Source organism: Hemibagrus wyckioides, linkage group LG05, assembly GCF_019097595.1.
Source record: "Hemibagrus wyckioides isolate EC202008001 linkage group LG05, SWU_Hwy_1.0, whole genome shotgun sequence".
Taxonomy (NCBI): domain Eukaryota; kingdom Metazoa; phylum Chordata; class Actinopteri; order Siluriformes; family Bagridae; genus Hemibagrus; species Hemibagrus wyckioides.
In genome coordinates this window covers 19,123,354-19,145,353 of record NC_080714.1, presented here as the reverse complement: position 1 = coordinate 19,145,353, position 22,000 = coordinate 19,123,354, and the positions used below count along the sequence as shown (strand labels likewise).

The 22,000-nt window shown below is 38.9% G+C and overlaps 1 protein-coding gene across 3 annotated transcripts in view; it reads right to left on the bottom strand.

Annotated features, from left to right (window-relative positions):
- Positions 1-22,000, bottom strand: part of bcar3 (BCAR3 adaptor protein, NSP family member) — a 74,061-nt gene that overhangs the window by 28,074 nt on the left and 23,987 nt on the right. The window contains exons 1-3 of one of the 3 annotated variants that reach the window (XM_058390340.1): positions 16,818-17,041; positions 10,938-11,262; positions 207-246 (exon numbers count right to left, since the gene is read on the bottom strand). In XM_058390340.1, coding sequence (XP_058246323.1) covers positions 207-246; positions 10,938-11,254 — 357 coding nt within the window. In that variant the 5' untranslated portion in view covers positions 11,255-11,262; positions 16,818-17,041. Of the gene's footprint in view, positions 1-206; positions 247-5,059; positions 5,253-10,937; positions 11,263-16,817; positions 17,042-22,000 lie in introns of those variants that run through there. The other 2 variants (XM_058390339.1, XM_058390342.1) reach the window with 2 other exon arrangements.

Here is a 22,000-nt window from a genome sequence, read left to right as displayed (position 1 = left end):
TACAGAGATATCCATATCTGCATCCTTTATCACTTCTGAACTGTAACCACGTAATGCAGATCCTCACATGAAACCATACACACTGTTCAGTCAGCTTAGAAGCACCTAGAAGCAGTCCACTTTATATTAGCACGCAAAATCAAGGCCCGTTAAACAGACATAGCAAAACACACACACATGCACAAATGCAAAGGGAAAGATCTTACCTTGACATACTCCATGGTGGCGTCCATGGCTGCAGTGTCCCTGCGACAAAGAGACAGAACTCTCTTTAGTGAGCACATTCTTTTAGTGAGTTTGTCTCTTTCCCTCTTCCTGAGTGTCTGTGTCTGCAGTCTGTGTGTTTGAGGAAGACTGACCACTAATCACTGACCACTTCACACAGCCATGCAAGACCAGAAACCCCCCTGACACACACACACAGCCACAGTGCGACATATAGTAGATCTTATCGAGCCAAACACTGTACAAGAGGAAATACTTCATGAAGAATGACATGAAGTCACAAGAGGAGAACCAAGAATATAAAGGAAAATTCAAAGGTTAGTTACAAAGGTTACCCCCCCCAAAACACAAACACACACACACACACACACTGTCTAAAATTCTGTTGGATTATAGACAGCGGGCACACTAATAACTCCAGAAATAAAACAAGAATATAATGAAAAATAAAGCAGAAACCAATATATGACAGTTCAGTTTAATCCTTTGGAAATAGTTTTTGTTTTAAATAAAGCTAGTGAAATTAAGATTGTAATCAATACATAATTTACACTACCTGCAGCAGCGACCCTTGCTCAGTTCTCTTGCGTGCTGAATTTGTTTCTGAATGTGGAATGCAGGAAATGTGCTGGTAAGAGCAGAAAAGCTTTTCTGCCCAGCACATTGTTAGTTAAAGTGGCGAGGCATGCTGCTCAGCTTTTTCTGCATTTAGCTCCGTCTCCACCACCACACCGGCCACGACCTGGCCTGCCCCCAGCTAACCACCTTTCATCTTGGCTTACATAAAAAATAGCCTTCTTTCTTTCTCTTCGTTCTTTATGACGCCCTCTCTCTCTCTCTCTCTCTCTTTCTTCTTTCTGTCTTGATTTCCAGCAGCCTGTGTGATTGGGTGTCTTGCACCCTCAGGGGAATAAAGGCTTCAGTTCATGTTCAGTTCCTAGGATCTTATAAAACTTTCAAAATAACATCTAGGTTTAGGTAGCCCTGGAGACAAAAACACTATAGGTTTAGTGTTTGTTGTTTAGAATTTGCTGTATTTTTGGGATGCTTCTTTTGTTTTTGAGGATATAAAAGATTAACATGCCTAAAAATGTGTGGCATTAACCACTAGAAAAAATATATAGTCAAAATTATCTGAGCTAAATACTTCAATAAAGAAATTATATTATCCGAATACACAAAGGGAATCCATTTTGTTGGACACTCCATGTTGAACATGGTTCTGGAAGTTTATTTCAGGTGCAAGAAGACCAATTTCTTTGGTTGATGGTTTGTTTGGTTGGTTAATGCAATGAAACTAATGAAAATATGAATGGATAACAATCGTAATTAGAAGATCACATATGGTCACATGTGTACATTAGTAAATACAGTGGGTTTTAAGGCTATTAACAGCTTATTATTTCATATTGTAGGTGATAATCCATCCTTCTCCTTAATTTCTAGTAAAAAGCAGGTTAATTAATGTTAATTAGATGCTTAGAAATACCGTTTTCCATCTCTAAATCCATCTCTGTAACCTTCTGCTAGAGGTTAAAGCAGCAAACTTTAGTTTCATAACCACCTGTGCCTGCTGTCTAATATTAATATACAAATATTCATGTGTTAATGAGCAGATAATGAGCTGATATCACTTATGACTTTAACATGCAGAAACATTTTTCCACTTCTTAACTTTTTAACCACGGACCAAAGAAATGGAATTTGTGCCTGTTTTGAGGTGTCCATGTTCATCACTTAGGTTCTTTGTCATGTCACACACCACAGTGGAGCAATATATTCAAAGTAGAGTTACAAAAAAACCCAAAACCTTTAGCTTTTTCTTCACACAAATGTTTATATCTTCAGTGTAAATGGTGATATTAAATCCATTTAATATCTCTGATATGCCACAAGTGCTTGCTCATAAGCATCTAAAACCACTGTCAAGTCAAGTCAAGAAGCTTTTATTGTCATTTCGACCATATAAAGCTGACACAGTACACTGTGAAATGAAATGATGTTTCTGCAAGACCCTGGTGCTACATAAAACAATCAGAGCTAAGCACTACAAGTAAGTTGTCCTAGCCACATAAAGTGCATTGTGTGTAACCTAGTGCAAACAGTGCAGGACAAAAAGACAGTGCAAACTTACAATATATGACAATGAGGTTATAAAAACCAACAGAGTCCTGATTAATGTTATAGACTTCCATTTCCATTCCAAACATCAATGTACTGATGTAAAGAGTTTTAAACTTTTCTCAGGCTTTAGCCTCACTGTATTAGCAGACACTCTCGAATGAAAGCTTCACTGAATTAATGAACAGTGTGCTCACACTCACAGAGCTATTTATTATACTCTGATGTCACATATCTGATTTATGTTTTACTAAACCACTGAATATATCCATAGACATAGATAAATATCTCAGTAGCCATCTATGCTGAGTGTTTTTAGAAATGTATTAGCACTGTTTTTCCCTAAAAGTTTCTGATCACCCAAACGAGAGTAAAACCCAGCTGCTTACTAACTTATTTTTAGTCCAGAAGCACACCTCCAACTGGCTAACTGCTGCTCTGAGCACTCAGATCTTTTTTTCTTTACATTTATTTGTTCTTACTGACTCCATTTGGGCAGACAGCATAATAAATACCCAAATAGTGATTTCACTATTCAAATACTGCTTCCTCAGACAACTAACTGTATATTTGAATACCTGTGTACACTTTAGAGTGCTTTTGTTAGCGCTTTGGGCTCGTCAAAACCACCCATATGGTCTGCATCCCACAGAGAGGCTTGAGGCATTTAGGACACACATCCATCTCTCTTTTCTTTCTCCTGTGCCTCAGCCAAGCCACGGCTGCATTGTGTCTCAAATTAGTGATTTGTACCCAGCTGAACTGTTGTGTTTCTCCAAACCTCTCTGGTCATGAGCAGGCCACTGGAGGGAGGACACAGCAGGTCACTGAGAGGTTTTTTCCGAATTACTGTAGCATCTGAGACACTTTATGTGCACTATACAAGACCTTATATATGTAGCTATACGCTCTCTCTCTCTCTCTCTCTCTCTCTCAGAGATTTCAGTGTATTCTGTTGTCATTGTGACCATCTTTTCCACCAGATACATCTATATTTGACATTGTGTCATTCTCATTTTCTCTATTCTTATGTTTCTCTATTTCTCCCTGAGGACAGTCTATCTGTGTGTGGTGCGTGTGTGTGTGTGCAAGTAAGAGGCACTTAAGAGTAATCCAACACATACCTGATGGTTAAAAATGGTTGTTTACACTCACAGTAAAAGGAAATCCCTTAAACCCCCTGCTAGGTGGCGTAGGAGACAAGAATGATTATCAAGAAACAAACTTTAAACACATAGAGGCATGAGAAAGACACTGAAATTGTCCAGCGCTTATCTGATTACTGATGAATATGAAGAAGTCTTATCCTGTGCTTTATGGGGCTGCATTGTGCTTCGGTCGGCTTGTTTGCTGGACATATCACATCTGTTTGGGTCGATGATGACGAGGTGAGAAAAACGGAGCTGTTCCGGGAAGAGAAGCGCTTCACGGTGACGCAGGTGCAGAAAGCAATCAAACCTCTATCAACAGCTAGAATTGAGCGGATGTTTAATCAGCTTTTGTCTGCCTTTAGTGTGCCTGATCCGAACATAAAACACACACTCACACATGCAATCAACAGCATGTCAGCTATTAGGTGCTCAAGAGGAAGTGCTTGTATCAGATCCAGTACTGTGTGTCCCTAATTCAGCTAGCTTTCATCTCCACAATTACACACCCACACCCACAGTAGTCTTCTTCTGGTGCAGTTTTCTTATGTCCTGCTGATTTTATGGTTATACTGTCATGCTTATTAGGCTGCATGACACACATAATCTCTTTATCACAACTGACATAGGCCTAACATGTCAATTAAATAAGTTTGAACTAATGAGTGAGTTTATGTTCAGTAACAGACCCTGAAATAGATTAATATGTCCAGTATGTTAACAAATTAACCTTAAACAACAATATAAGCAGAATCTTTGTATAGTGTTTCAGTTCAGTTTCTTTCCCAGACGTCACTTTTATGTTACTAGCTGTACATCTAAAAACTACACTTTACTTACATAATTCAGCAGGATTCTGGTCATACCTGAAAGTCTGATCTGGAAAGTCTAATGGGATCCCATGATGCACTATGATAATTTAGTGAACAAACAATGGGCACCAGACCCCCCTAAACTTTACATTTATACACAGAATTGAACGCAAAAAGTGTACAAAAATTATTTTATTTTATCATATTCACATCTATATTTTTTGTTGTTGTTCTTCAACTAAAAAATTGTACTTATTATTCTTCAGTCGGTTTCTGAATATTTCTACATTACAGCACAGTGAAAATCTTTTCTCAGCTTGTTAGAAAGCTGGAATCGGATATGATACCACAATCCTGGAGCAGAGAGAATTAAGGGCCTAACATTTTCAGCTTGGAGATGCAGGGACTTGAACCTTTGACCTTCTAAACACTTTCCAAACCAAATATTGCTCTTTTACTGCACAATATTCTTACTCATATTAAAACACATGCTGCCTCTCCATTCTCTCTCTCTCTCTCTCTCTCTCTCTCTCTCTCTCTCAGTTCTCTCATATTCACATTCATAGCCCAGATGGATTCAAACTTATCCACAGATCATCTGCAGTAAAGCCAATCTGGTACTGTGATATCAGATTTCCTGCACTGTTTTCAACTGATTAATAGTTAATACATCAGCCAGTATGACAACCGCAAAATCCTCAGACTGCAGATAAAAAGGAGGCAGGGCTTTTTTCCACTCTCTCGGTCACTCACCTGAACTTATATACACTCCAAAGCTCCAAAAGACAGACCAGATCACACCTCCTGAAAGTCAGTGTACCAAACTCCTGTGTACATCTCCATTAAATCCACATCCAAACTTACACATAAAACGTCCTGTAAAGTAAACAAGAAAAATGCCAGAATGCTGTTTATTCAGATCTACTTTGCTTTAGTCTGGTTTCTGTGTATCTTCCTTTCTGTTCCAGTCTCCACAGTGGCTTCTTCTTCTCTCTCTCTCTCTCTCTCTCTCTCTCTCTCCCTCTCACAAACACAGCCTTCATCACCTCTTCCGCATGTCACGCAGAGTTACAACCAGGTGTTGTTATGGTGATGAGAGGTCGTTGCTAGCTGTACAGTTGGCGGCGCTCTTTAGTGGGCGATAGCCATTTTTTAACCTTTCCTGTCTTCCCTGACAGTAAAATAGCAGACCAATGTTAGGTAACCTTCTAAATGTCAGCTGACACATGTTCCTGTCTTTGTATTAAGCCAAACACAAACACACACACACACACACACAGAGCACTGCCTGACTGGAATGTATCCAAAAGTGTGTTGTATAGCAAGACACCACTGGAGTGAAAATTCATGGCTAGACTACCTTAACATTATGCCATGTAATATAAGCCGCTATTATCTCAGGATGTACCACATCCTGTATTATTATTCACCAGAGGTTTCTCTTATTTCTGTGCTGTCTGTGGTCATGAGTTATTTCACTTTATATCTTATATCTTATTTCTTTATATATATATATATATATATATATATATATATATATATATATATATATATATATATATATATATACAGTATATATATAACTTATACATATATATCACTTTTAAGTTCTTATCACAGTGAGGTTGAATCAAATCAAATAAAATCATATTTACAGTAATGTACTTATTCTAAGTTATCTTTGCTCAACAGCGAACTGACAGGGACTTGTATGGCAGAGACCTAATCTCAGATCAATACTAATATTTTAAAAGCATAGTATAGATATTGATATGGTGAAGCTTTCAGTAAAATGCAGTTTATTTAACATTTTTAGAAAAGATGTCTCCAGTGTTATCACTGTAACATTCAGAGGTAAAGCAAAAAAAAAGAGGCTGGTGAGGAAATAACTGTTTATGGGTGTTATAATGTGAGCAACAGGAACGAACTATTAACTCACTTGTTTCCTTGAACACGACTAATGTAACAGAATGATTTATTGTTAAACCTTAACCTCTCTAATGATTGACAAAATGCCATGATTTATTTCTTTATGTACCACCAGAGTTAGATAATTAAATAATTCATAATTTATGGGCATTATTTAGGTGTGGTAAGGTGTGGTGTTACTTGCTACTGTAATTTTTTTGGAACAGAATAATCAACATAAATGTTGTGCCTTGTTTGCTTCAACTTGGTCTATCAGTTTGATGTGATATTGCTCTATGAAAATAAAAACAGCCATATTAATCCACATGCCTATAAGTGTCCTGTTTGTTTTAGAAAAAGTCTGCTGGAATGGTAAGGAATGAACTACTGTTATGTACTTATCTTGACATGTCCTCTGTCAATGTCTCTCCTCAAATCATCATAAAGATACATGATGTCTGTAAAAAGTCAGGAACCAATGAGAGTACCACAGAGATACTAAGAAGCCCTCAATCTCAACCTTTCAAAAGCCATATTTTACTTTTATATGGATTTCAAGTAATAAATATAATAATAGAGACTAAGGTTTGCCCCATAACACTGATGTGCTGCTTTTGAAGCCTGTGCTGTAAATGTTTTCCTAGTTTTGTCAAGAGCGCCGTTGCTCTGGCCAGGTCTCCTCTTGTGAGGCAGAGATGTTATCAGAGAAAGGTGACCTGGTTAAACAAAGGACAAATGGAAACAGTGCAGCTTTGTTGGTGCATTGTGATAATATCAGTAGAGATGAGACACACACGTCTGAAGGGGTAGCACTCAGACAGGGACAGGAGGACAGAGACACAGTGAGATGAGAAAGGAAAAAAAAAAACAGGGTCAGAGAGAAACAGGTGAGAGGAGAGAAGACTTTAGTGATTGTTTTTATAGCAAGAGAGTAAAGACATACTACTACTACAATAGTAATAATAATAATAATAATAATAATAATAACAATAGCAAAACAATAACTAATTATTATTTGTACATTTTGTGTACTCAGGGCACAAGGTGGGGGACACCCTGGACAGAGTGCTAGTCTATCGCAGGTCACAATCGCGCACACTCACATACCCATTCACACACAATAGACAATTTAGAGATGGCAATCAGCCTAAACACATATCTTAGGAGGAAAGTGAACCCCTGAAGCACATGCACATTCAACACACACAGGATGGGAATCAAACAGCCCACAGTGGATTTCTGAGGCTAACATGGTGACCACTAAGCCACCATGTACAGTTTTATTATTATTATTATTATTATTATTATTATTATTATTATTATTATTATTATTATTGTATGCTTCAAGTCATATCTATAACTGAACAATAATTTGAAATATTAAGTGCGTTTATTAAGTGATTATTATGAAGAAAGAAAAGTAACAAACTCAAAAATCTTCAATTGTGGCTGTTGCTTTAATCTCTTTTTGTCTCCCTAAGCAGTTATCTGAGCCAGCTGTATGTCAGCAATTATATTGATGTGTCAGGAATGTATTGTTTGAGCAGCACTTCAGTGGTGAAGGGGAGGATGCGTCAAACATAATTACATAGTAAAGCAGGCAGAAGAGGTTGGTGCACTCTGACACCACCATGTGTCATACACATGTATTTATTACAGTTACGGAAAGCAGCAGCAGCTGGAAGAGGTGGCAGGTTCGAGTTCATGCTCCCTCTGGTATCATTACAGCAGGAATGTCCTCACTGCCACAGTAGTTATTCCAAATTTGCAACAGCTGACAAACATAAGTCTAAACAACAATTATACACCACTTTAAGCAATTAAAATAAATAAGGAACATGGAAGACGCATTAGGTGTGTACACACACTAAGCAGGACAGGATTTTACTGGGTGATCGTGTGGATGTTGCGAGCACTGGCGCCAGTACTCATAACAGTGCTGTTATTACTGGGAGCTTAACTGTGGGATTACTGTATGATGGGATTCTCTGTTAGGAAGGACAGTATTCTGTATTCAGCATGACTCGCAGAAATATTCATCATAGAGCGAGAGAGAGAGAGAGAGAGAGAGAGAGAGAGAGAGAGTTTTATCCTGTTAACTATACTTGTTATTTGTAAAATCCAACAATTCATACATACTATTAAATTCTCTAATAGATTTGGATGGATGTATTGAACTGAGATCTGTGCCTTTAGCTATTTCAATTCCATCAGTTACTTCAGGAAAATCTGACATATACAGGCATAGGCATATAGTTTACTGGTTCTTGCTCAGTGTGTGTAATGCTCTGTTAAAGAAGTGAGGTGCTATACACACTTGATTGTTTGGTCTGCACCCTTTCTCTGCACCTAAGCCAAAAAAACCTTTACTTTGTGCCTGCAGTGTGTATAATCAAATTCTGCATGACACAAATATCTTTCTAGAACAAATGCTTTCATTCTCTCTAAATGGTCTCTAAGCCGGTTCATATTATTTTTGCCATTATTTCTCTGTTGCTCTAAGGTGCTCATTTTGCACTCCTCACACACTCAGATGCCTCTTGCACTCTCTTTTTTCTGTAATAAGAATGTTTATAACTTGCTATTACCTGTGTGTTGAAGAGTAGGACAAACATTACATCAATCTCAGAATATTTGAACAGTTTTTGATTGATTTAATACTGACAGATACACGATGATCCACTTCCTGAATCTGGTAAGCAGAAGGGAGCACAGTTTTTAGCTTTTGATAGCTCCATTATGCAGCCAATTGTTTGTAGACACCTGGCCATCACATCGATATGCCCTTGTTGAACATCCCATTCCAATGTTTTCAAAATTTCCACTATTCTGAGAAGGATTTCCACTAGAAGTGGTTGTGGGAATTTTCAGCTATGAGTGCATTAGTGAGGTGAGGCCTGGGGCAAGTCAGTGTTCCAGTTCATCCCAACGGTGTTCAGTGGGGTTGAGTTCAGGGATCTGTGGAGGACAGTCAAGTACTTCCACTCCAACCTTGGCAAACTATGAATTTTTATGGATCTCAGAGGGTCACTATTATGATAAAACAGGTTTAAGCCCCTAATTTCTAGTGAGTGGAAAATCTAATACTACAGCATACAAAGAGATTCTTACAGAGATGTATGCTTTCAACTTTAAGCCAACAGTTTGGTGACAGACCCATATATGGGTGTGATGGTCAGTTGTCCACATAGGTATATGGCCATATAGTGTACCTATTGCTGAAACCTTCAAATCTGTGAGAGTTATTAGGATTCTGGAAATTAATTACAGAAGAAATCATGATATTGTGGTATATCCAAATATAATTAATACTTTATAGGCTCAACCTATCAGAGCTTTTATAGATTTTGATGAAAACATCAAGCTAAATTCTCTGGATTTGCTCAATATGATGGATTAATGCTGCATATAGGAGCAGGAAAAATACTTACTTCATTGCAAGAGTCTGTATGTAAATCACAAAAATTGCAAACTTATAGAAAAGTCAGTGGCCAGTGATGCAGGCATGTAATCACAACAATTATCAGCAACTGACTATTAAAACTGAGATAATTAAGATCATGCTTGTGTTACATTGCTGAAAAAGGAAAGGATAGACATCATGCAGTCTGCCAAGTCCATTGCACTCTTTCACTTAGCAGACTTAGGCTTCTATTTGTGTACGAGCACAAACTTAATTTAGTAGTGCAACTCAGGCGTGTTTCTAATTTGCTTGGGATTTCCCATTCTCTTCTATTTGTAAATTTTGTGGTAACAACCTGGGACACAACACCAGAATTTGCCAGCAAAGCGGTATTTTTAACCCTGCTTTAGTCTAAAATTGCTAGTGCATATTGAGACTTGTTAGTCCAAACACAGTGCCATTTTTCTGGCTCCAAACACAGGTTTAGAAAATGTGTGATTTTGTACAGCTTGGTTTTGTAAAGACACACACTCTTTTTGTCACTCACTTCAACATAAATAAGCTCATGAAACCACTGTACCGCGATAAACACCATAAAATTCCTCTGATTGATGTTTTCTAACACGTCCCTCCAAAATCTACCATAGGTGTTCATTTAGGTTCCTCTGGAGATCATAAGATTTAGATATTTTCATTACTCAAGTCTTTCACTGAGCCCCTGTGTCTTTTGGACGAGGGCCGGGCCATCCTGGCAGAGAACAATCCCAATAGGATAGGATAAAGATAAAGGATAAAGATGATCAGATGGACTTTGTATTGATTTTCAGTCACAATAAAATGACACTTGGATCCATTGCAGCAAAATGAGTAAATACCTCTCAGAGGAAAACAGAGCCACTGTTTTATTTGAACGTAGTCAGAACTAGTCTAGTTTTTGTAATATTAGATTAATGCTATCTCATTGTATAATATAAATAATAGGTCACTGCACAGTTTGTAAGCAAAATGAGAGGAGTCAATTTGATTGGAAATCTCAGCAGCACCAGCAACCACACCTACTGATAATGTATCATTCTAACTCTATACCTTTTTCTAATATTAGGATCACACAAATACCATGAATGCTTCTTACACACACACACACACACACACACACACACACACACACACACATATGCATATCCTTTACATTGTCCTTACATTATAATAAAACTTAACCCCTGTGATGTTAGCTTTCAAATTCATTGACTTTCTATGTCAGAAAGATATGATATATATTTGAGAAGTGATGGATTGCTTGTTGCTGCATGTTGCTGATACCTCTGTACTCTGCAGTCCTCTTTCCATGTCTGAAAAGGCTGGTTCTCCTCTATGATGTTGTGTATGAGTGGTGAAGAGGGCAGGCGGCAGCGTGTAGGGTGTGGTAGTGACCCACACATCTCCCAGGTCCTGGAATGGCCGGCAAAACCTCCCTTCTTTTTTCGGGGCAGAGTGCCATGAATAGATATTCCCTGATAGCTGGTGGAAGGCACTTCTGTCATGCCAGAGCTCAGCAGGTCCATAGACGAAGCCAACGTGCACTGGTGGCTCATGTGCAGGTTCCTGGGCAGGCTGGCGAACTTCCCTTCAGCCATCATTCTCAGTTCTGTGGAAGATATTGAAGAAAACAATAATTCACATAATGAGCAGTCAGGCTTAGACGGTCTGCAACCACAATCAGCTGCATCTGCTTTATATTTCCTGCATGGGTTAGAATATAATGGGTTATGTGAGGAAAGTCTGGTTTTTGTGGCTCTGTTGGAAAAGCATGATTGAGCCGTCACGGTGTTGGGTGTAATTGTTTAGCAGGAAGTATTAACAGCGTTGATGTATAAGCACGTCTTATGTGTCACAATAAAGCAACACTGGTGCTGTGTTTTATTCACTAAAGCACAAAATAGGAGGTAAATGTACAATTTAATCTTTACTCCAATTACAGAACTCAGAGAGTTGAAAATATAGTTAGTTAGAAGGGATCTTGAAGACCACATGAGCAGCACATTTTCTCCAAAAGCTGTTTACCTCAGCATTCCTCTCCCGGCTTGTGGGACCACTAATTGGGCATAAAAGTGAGGCCCTTTGCACTTAACATCACATATGAGACAGACACATTTACTTGCAGATCCACAGTGATTGTCTGATAACATCTCTGCACTTGTTCTCGCTTGTCCAACCGCAAATGCCTTACTCGTGTATGTATTTACTAGGATTCACAGTACACACTTAGGGCTTGTTTGTCTTCTTGTAAAAAAAAAGTTAATCTGATCAGATTCATGCTGTTTGCCTAAGTGTTTACAATTGAACATTTACACGATTGCACAATTAAACATTTCATGTAAAGTCACGTTCACCTCTACTTTTTCAGCCGTCTCTGAGAACACTGAGATGTTGCTGCAATGTCTTTCCATCTGAATTACATCTATTGTCTGTTTATCAACATACAACATGCAACATAATATGGTTTTAAACCTCAGTCTTTCACATAAAGCCATATGGTTTTGATTCATAAGACAGCCTTTTGATATTCGACGATACCACTGAGCTGCTATGATATGATATGGGATACAAGTATTCGCATTTGGTAAAGATTGTGGATTTGTGATTTTCCTGCCCCAGATGCGTCTCTACAATTATTGACCCCATTTTTTTTCTTCACTCTACACACACACACACACACACACAGAGATTATGCTGCAACATAACCCTTTGTGTGTGTGTATGTGTGTGTGTGTGTGTTTGAAACTCAATCTCAGACCATAACAGTTTCTCTCTTAAAGCTCTGACATTAAGTCATGATCTCATTCCAACCAAAGGCAGATTCCAGCCTGACATTACACCAATTTGTTCCACCAGTACTGTTATTCCCCTGTTTCCATGTACCCCTCTATCACCTTTCATCTTACATCATCATAAACACAATTATGTGATTATCACTAAGTGAGTGAAACAGGAAGATCCTATTAATTCTTTTGCCTGAACCTGCACACTAAATCATGCGCATCTCTCTGATGAATCTCTTCCATTCACTCTTCTGAAGCTCTTCCTGTTCCAAATGACTCTGGTTTTAGCTCGCCATGTATCCTACCTTAGCTTGAATCACAAACACCTAACCGGACGTCTTGAGTTTGATCAGTGACCCTAAAGACGCTCTTGGTGCCCGAGTTGTGTGTTTACACAGCAGACTGCCACACCTGGAGCACCTGGAGTGTCCGGAGTCTTGAAACGCAACACCCCATTCACTCCTTCTGCTTTTCATGTGGTGTGGCTCAGGTAGCGTATGGTAACATCCACAGATCCCTGTGAGCGATCCCTGAGTGATGATTATGGCTGGTTAAAAATCCCCTGCAGTATTATTTCCTTTTTTCCATGCACACTGTGTCATACAGCTAAGCAACATTCATGTGCAATCTACAGAATCTGCTGCTGCTAAAGAAGAAAGCTCAGTTTTGCCCAAAACATACTGAGCTAAAGAAATAGTATACTCAGAGATTTTGCAATAGCAGCAAGATAGCAACAGCAAAAATATTTCATATCTTCTGTGTTTTCCTGGATATGATGCCTATGTGAGTCAGAGCCATGATGTATTACTCACTCCATCCAGAATGATCAGGATTGTGACAAGAGGTGAGCAACAAGATAGCTCACGTCCTCACACCTAGTTATCAAGGATCATCTCAGTGTGACTGAAACACCATGACAGTGTTCATAAACATCCAGAATAAGTACTGGCTCTTAACCTTTATCCAAAACATGGCCCTAGCTGCTCTAACAACACAATACCATTGCTAGCAGCACACTCTGAGTGGCCTGCATGCCTGAAACGTACAGTAATTAAGCTTTTTTTCTACACTGGAATGCAGTGTGGGTCAAGCACCATGCTTTATATAACCACAGGCTGGTATCTGAGATGCCGCTGCCCAGAGGAGCTCCTCAATGTGTGTGGTAGAGAGACAGCTGTGGCTCTGACGGAATGTGGCTCAGACTTACACTAGCTAATCTGTTAACTGGTCCTGAGGGCATGGGACTTTTAAAGACTGGTACTTTTCATCAGTGAATATGCAAACTGCCAACTCCATTAGTCATCACTAAGCTTTGCAAACAAAACTCCCAAATAACATTTAAAGATGTGATGCTGATCTTTATTTGTCATATGCACAGATGTCAGAGACAGTATATGAATATGTGTGCAAATCTCTGTATATCTTTTACTCTTTTTTTTGTTTTTGTTTACACAAGTAAGCCTTAGCCATCTTAGATGTAAGTGCAAGTTACAAAAGTTGTGCATCTCAGAATAACCAGTAACACAGAATAAAGGACAAAGACATTTTCAGTTAATACTTTTAATCCTTCTTCCCCCAAGCATTATTTCTGCTTGTCTAATACTCAAACATATAGCTTCACATCAGTTACAGTATTTGCTATTGAAATTAATCTCCATCTTTCCCCTCGTTCCTTTCCCTATGGCTCTTTATTGCTCTCATTTTTCAGGTAAAGGCACCTGTTTGTTTCTGACATCATCCTTTATGCTATGTGTGCACACACACACACACACACACACACAAACATTATCCTATACAGGTCACTTCTCTGTCACACCTAAAATGGCATCTCAGTGCAGTTGTCCACCCCCCCCCCACACACACACAGAGGAATCATAACTGTAATCTCTATTGAAACGTCTCTGATTTTTAAGTCCACTGTTAAATGACCTGCCTTGACCTGTGTCTCTAAGTTTCCTTACAGAGATTAGTTGGAAACAAATATGCTAGTATTATCTGCTTATGCAGGGATTGGATTAGCAACAATAACAAACCATGACTAGGTCACATTACGCACTTCACTCAGATCAGAAATGTCTTTACAGCATAAACAGCTTTCAGAGAACACAGAGACATTGACAAACACTGAGGCACACACACCAAAAGGTTAAATACATGAAAATTCAGTGTATTTCAAAACAACAAGCTCACCATTCTCAATCTCTGTCCTCTCATGGCCCATCTACCCCCCACAGGAGCTGGTGGGAATCTCGTGAATAATGCAGTTCTCCTTTAATTAATTCAAACCTGCTCACGAGGGACAAAAGCCTGGGTGAGTGTGTGGGTTAAAGAGCTCTCAGGCCAGAGCCATGCATCAGGCAAGACAGGCTGAAAGAGCGAAAGAGTGGAGTTCAGATGGAACAAACAGAAGATCACATCCATAAGAACAAAGTTACAGCTTCTCACTGCCAGCTGATTTTATTAGATGAGTGGAAGTTCATTCTAACATTTAGTTTTTTTTATTACGCAGCACATTTTATCCACATGTTTTTTCAGGATATGATTTATATCCTTATCCTTATTACATGACCCAGACATTGGTCTCTGGCAGATTTTTTTGGATTTAAATTTACAACCTTCTATTTCAATACTGTAACTGTGGAGCTTCTACTCTGGTATGCAACAAAGGAAAGATTTTGTGCTTGTAAAACTACAAATGTGCTGTAGTGTGTGTGTGTGTGTGTGTGTGTGTGAGAGAGAGAGAGAGAGAGAGAGAGAGAGAGAGTGAGAGTGAGAGTGAATATTTCACTGTCAAACAGAAGATCCACTTTTATGGTAACTTTTTAGATTTTCAGATTTTAAACCCTATTTCGCTGTCTAGTCAGGTAACATATTTCATTTATCTACTCCAATCAGAAAAGGTGGGAGAGGCTTACAATATAATACTACATCAAACATTAAATATCTTTCTCAGAATACTTTTCGGCCCTTTTCAGACTTCATGTACTGCTGCCATGATCTAACACTATAATCCACTTTGACATCATTCTATTCTACTTTTGCTTGTTCTTTTTGACTAATATCATTCTGCAACAGAAAACATGATAGATATCACCAAAGTCATAGCTATAATCAGTATTAATATCACCACAGACAGCGATATACACATAGACAGTGATATAGGAATCGCCTCTGATATCTCCATAGACCTCATTATAGACATGACTGTTGACATCACATTAGCCATTGCCATAAGCATCACCCCAAGAAATAAATCTATAAATCCTAACTTCCACAAGAGCTGCAAATCAACAAGACAAAAGCTGAATGTTCTCGGTGTCCACTGCAGGCCTCTGTTCTTCTTCACACACAGAACTGACCATATGGGCAGCAATACATCAACATGCTTTCTCCACCCCAGTCATGACCCTTTCTCCATTCAGCCTTTCTTTCCAATAATACAGAGCCACAAGTGCTGATAGCCACAAATCACAGCTTAATGTCTTTATAGTCTGCTTCTGTGGAGTCTCTGGTCCTACTATTAGTTGAGGAAGTGCAAAAATACACATACTTCCAAACACACCATACTTCCCTCGCTAAAAGTAGTCATTTTGCATGCTGAGATCAGACGTGACACGCATGTTTGCTCATCTCTTCATAACCCTGTAACCACACCACAAATTAACAAATGCTGAGACTGGCTAGAATAAAGCAAAAGCCAGCAGACCCCCCCCCCCCTTCCTTCAGCATAATTCCTAAGTCCTCAACAACAAGTTTTGACAAGTTACTGCCATTTACAAACACTGCACTGTGTTTGGCGTCTTTACCACTAAATGACAGAGAAAATACAATTCATGAATCCTTGCTTTTGTTGAGAAGTGTTTAGCAGGGTGTTGTGAGAGGACATGGGCATCTTGAAATACCCCACCACCACCCACTACCCACCCCTTTGCTGCAGTGATGCTTCCCACAGTGTCACATTCAGGACAGGAGCAGAGCCAAGAGATGGGAGGCATATCCGTCACACATTTATTAAAACTCGCAGTGGTGTCTGCCAGTCTGGTTGTCTGGGGTGTGCGCACACACACACACACCCACACCCACACACACAGACACACACACACACCCACATACACACCCACACACACACACACACTGCAGCCACTAACTCTTGAACATTAATAAATCCATAACAAACTGACCATTACAACACAGCAACATTCAGAAATGGACTTTATATTTTTGGACACTTATCTGGCAACACATATAATTGGATTTAAATTGACTTGAAAATAATTCTTTGATTCGTGCTTCAAACAAACCAAGAAAAAACACAATTTTTTAAAATTTCTTGCATAAAATATTGCTGAAAAATCTGAATGATTTTAATTTGAAAGCTTACCTGTATGAAAATAAACTGAAGTATCCAGGTAAACAGTGACAGATGTTTATTTTGTCCTGTTACAATTCTATAGCAAGCATGATGAACAAGGGCAGAAATCCCCCTGACAAGACTAAAAAACACAGCAAACAGCTTTCACCTTCCCTAAAAATGCTCCTCTTCCGCTGCCACTGGCCTCACACTATGAGCTGTGCCAGCGATTTACTCTTCAGGAGTCTTAAGACCTCTCTCTCTCCCTCTCTCCCTCTCTCTCTCTCTCTCTGTGTTCCCCCCTCAGGGGAGTGATTTAGGATTTCCCAGACACACCCTCCTGTGCTGGGCAGAACTTGAGGAGTCGTCTCTCACGCCCAGTCAGCTTGGCCAGCCCCTGCCCCCTCAGCCTCTATCACTCGGTACGTATGTTTGTGTATGTCGTCACATTAGTGGCCTCAAACATAAACTTCCATGTGTGTGTAAGTATGCATTCACTGCATCACAGCTTCTGCTAAGCAAAAGAATTTGCCTCTGATTAATGATTTGTTTGATTTGTATTACTCCCTGTTTCAGTCCAAAGTAAAGCCAAAGTGTCTGAGTAACTGGCTGTGAACTAATAAAGAGCAGGAGTAGTGGGGGAGCAGACTGCGTTCTCTTGTTGTCTGTGGAAAGCACACTTTCCCCTCTCTTTGTCTTCAGATTCCTCCTCATTGTCTGTAGGATGATAACAAACAGAGCTACGAGCAGCCCTTCCTGCCTATAATAGCCTGAATGAGACGAGAGGACAGGAGGAGGAGGAGAAGAGATGCAGGTACGATACGTTTCTGCTTCTCACTTCTTGTGAGGTCCTAAAGAATGCGCTCAAAATTTGTTATCTAAACTAGTGACAAAATGTTCTTCTATTTTGTCTGGTTAGCTGAGTTTAAGCGTTTTATAAGTGTGTTTGAGAGTTTCACATTAGTTCACTTCATTCATATGATGGGAACAGTGGCTGTAGTATAGTGATAACTACTAGAAGGTTTATTAATACTGTTATACATCATATGTGTCAGGTACTTGCAGTACTACATGTCACTACTCACCCTCAATGTTTCTAGTTGTTTAGTTTTTCCTTCTTTTGCCATATTAAATTCATTTGGTTAAATCTTATTGAATTATTCATTGAAAGAATTTCTCTTACAATGTCAGTAAATCTAAGCTGCAATATATATTACATGTATCATGAGCATCCTCCAAGTATCGTGATATTTACCACATCAACATCTCTAACATTCAACCACTAAAAGTGGAAGTGATACATCTACAGAATGTTCATGAGTCTAACAGAAGTTAGATAACTTTGGTGATCTAAAGCAGAGTTTCCCAACCATCAGGCCTTGAGCTTGTTTGATAAATGCACACATGTGAAGCAAAAACATGTTGAGTGAGCCATCTGGACAACACACACAAAAAAACACAAAACACAAACTTGCAAGCTTGCTTTTAAATATATTCTGGGTTACTACCAACTTAATAATGTTGCATTAATGTAACAGCATCATGATTATATCTTAGGAATAAGCAGTTTTTGAAACACTGTGTTTTATGTTCTATATCATAGAAGCCAAAGATTAGTTCTAAATTTAACCTTGTTTAAAAGGATGGGTGCGCTATGACAATCACCGTCTCCACTAATCAATCATAATCAAGCACATTAACACTGCTGACATTCACAAATGCCCTCATGACCCTGACCGTGCTCCCCTCCCCTTCTCTCTACCTCCCACACACTGGCCTGATCTAGGTTGCACAAATGTTGGGACTCTCTTTATTCTGTTCTTGTCAAATGTTGGGAATGTAGTATAGATAAATAACTGATTGATTATGGGTTATTTGGTCACAACTGATTTAATCCAAACCTCAATAACCTAAAACAAAAAAGCATATAAATATTGTTAGCATGGACCTAATGTATTGTCAGCAGAAATTTATATTATTATTTAAATATTATATTATTATTATAAATTTATATTATATTATTTAAATAAATCAATAAAAAGCTTTATAGCTGTAATACATACAGAAGAACACACACATATATATATATATATATATATATATATATATATATATATATATATATATGTGTATATATATATATATGCATACAGCTCTGTCTGCAAAAACTTTGAGAAGCCCTGCAGTAGACATATCATCAAACACACTCATCGCTAGCTGTAGCAAAAAATGTCAGACTGAATATCATGTGGATATTACTTCATACAGCACCCTTGACTCCACGAGGCCCCATAACTCATTTTCATAAGTCAGGTGGAGACATGTTCATGGAAATAGAGATTAGTATCAGATATAGACGCCACTGAAGTCACAGCACAGCAACGATAATATCAATCTGCTGCTGTGGCTGCATGCATTTAAAACAAAAGTTCTTATTTCTACCACAACACCCATATGAATAAAGGAGAGTTGAGATGAGTCACTCACTGCAGCTGCTATGCTGTTGCTCTGTGATGTGAGCCTACCTGTCAGTAACACAGCACAGATACTTCTCTCCTGTGCTTTAATCTGATAAACTGCATCACCTCAGGCACCTGAGAGCCTCGCCTGTCCACCTGGAAGCCCCTCAGCAATATATTGCAGCATGAGGGAGGGGCAGGGGACAGTGACCTCGCACTGTCCTCACTGAATTCTAAACTCAGTGTGCCACAGTCAAACTGATATGTTTTACATACAATATAATTGCTTTAGATTGTTTTTATCAATCAAAACCTGCCTTATATTGCCTTTTCATTGCTTGAACACTATATTAGAAGAAGAACTGAGGGCACAAAGCCTTTATTATTGCCACACATACATTACCGCACAGTGGAATTCTTTTCTTCATATCTCCCAGCTGAGGAAGTTAGGGTCAGAGCGCAGGGGCAGTTATGATACAGCACCCCTGGAGCAGGGAGGGTTAAGGGCCTTGCTTAATTGCCCATCAATGGAGCTTGGTGGTGCTGGGGCACGAACCCTGATCCTCCGATCAACAACCCAGAGCATTAACCACTTCAGCAAGGATAAATTGGGAATAAATATATCAAGGGATGACCTGTTATTGGAACATTTACCTCATTTTCCAATAACAGCTTATATCACAGCAATTTCCCAATGAATACATCTATCCATTCTCTTTTTCTCTTATCATATACAGGGTCACAGGGAGTCTGGATAGGGGATTCGGGGAAGGGAACACCCTGGATGGGGTGCCAACCCATCACAAGGCACAATTACACACACACACACACACACACACTCACTACACACAATTTAGATATGCCAGTCAGTCTACTGTGCATGTCTTTGGACAAGGAGAAGAAACCAGAGTACCTGGAGAAAGCCCCTGAAACACGAGGAGAACATACAAACTCACACAGGGTCATCACACAGGATATCACACAGGGTCGGAGATGGAAAAGTCAAAACAAACTATCGAACCATAAGTCCAATGACTGCAATATATTAAGGTACAGGTAATGGTTTGGTAGAAGTATGAAGTTTGGAGGTCTTCCAGAAATGCTCGAAGGGTTTGTAGAATTATTATGAGAGGTTCTTAATGACCCTGAAGATTTATTGGACACTACAATGACAAACTTGTCCACTGATGTTTTTCTAGTCACACACTGAATTCCGAAAGCAAATCCCCACACAGTGAAATAGTGTAGTGAAGCAGTTAATTTGCTTGTTAGCCTATGTTCCCCATGTCACGAAAGAAAAGTCATGATACATATTCATTGCATTTTACATTTTGTGCTTTGACGATCATACTGATGTGTAGCAAACATAGCACAACTAGCAAACATTTCATCTCAGTATAATACAGTTTATAAGGGTAATGGAGTTCAGACTACCTAACGCAGGACAGTTGCCAATAAAATAGCCAAGTCTTACCAAAAAAACGAAAACAAGCAAACCCTTAAATGCTATATGCCAAGCAAAATGAATTTTGTTGACTGCTATATCACATTAAAGTTAGAAAACTACAAAATCCGACATGATTCACCTTCATTACATTTTTTTCCATATCACAAAAAACCTACAATTTATGCAAGGGAGTGTAGACATTCTATTTCTACTGCACAGTGGAAAATAAAATTAAAGCATGTTGATAACTCTTCTTTTTAGCGCTATAATTGAATTTAACACCCATTCTATAATTATATTTAAACATTTTACACAGACCACGCCTGTGGAATCTCCCTGTTACTTGATTAACACTGAGTCACGAGTCAAATCTACCATGAATTACTCTTTTCTGCTGCCAAAACTCAACTTTAATGTCAATCAAGCAGAACAGTAAGAACGGAAGTCGGTTTCTACTACACACGCCTTCCTGTGTTGTCTCTCACCATCTCCTACTGCGTGTTTTCATTCCAGGGAGGAAATTCACAGTTTGTGATTGTCTCCTGTGTTCTGCCCAAGGCTAAAGGAAAGAGCAATTTATCAGGTCACAAAACGTAAACTGTACTGTTATTTCTCGGAAATGCCACATTCCACAATTTTAAATCATCACTGAGATGGAAAGTAATTCCCCTTTCCTCATAGCAAACTGTATTTAAGATTAGATTTTTAAAGAAACCATTACTGTAAGCATTTTCAAATCTAGAGTTTATTTACATGTTTAAAAGAGCATTACTTCTTTTTCATTTAATCTGTGTGAACAAACCAAACATCCCCTGCTTTGGGTAAAAATTGAAGAAGTTACTTGACTTTATCTTTGACTTTGTGCCTCGTGGTGACACACTGTGGAAGAAGTTCCTCATGCCTGTTTTTTTTTTTTTTTTTTTTTGCCAGGAACTAATGACAGCTCACATGTCTAACATAACTGAACATCATCCTCCCTCTCACATTACCACAGTGCTGTCAGCGGGTTTATGCCTAGCTATGATTCGCACATGGTGTCCATGGTGACGGACAGAAAATCCACCAGTGTGTTAATACATCCAACAGATAGCTGATACGTGGACAGAATGATGTGCTGTCCCAATATGGTCAGAGTCCATGCTGGTCCAGAAACAGGATAACTATAACCTATGCTGCTCTAATGAACAGTTGAAATGATGAATGTCAGTGTTGGTGAGGGTGATACCAGCTGGCATGCTGAGTATCCAAGTCCTTGAATAGTCCATGACAGTTATCCATGTTTTTAAATATGTTACATCCACAGGCGA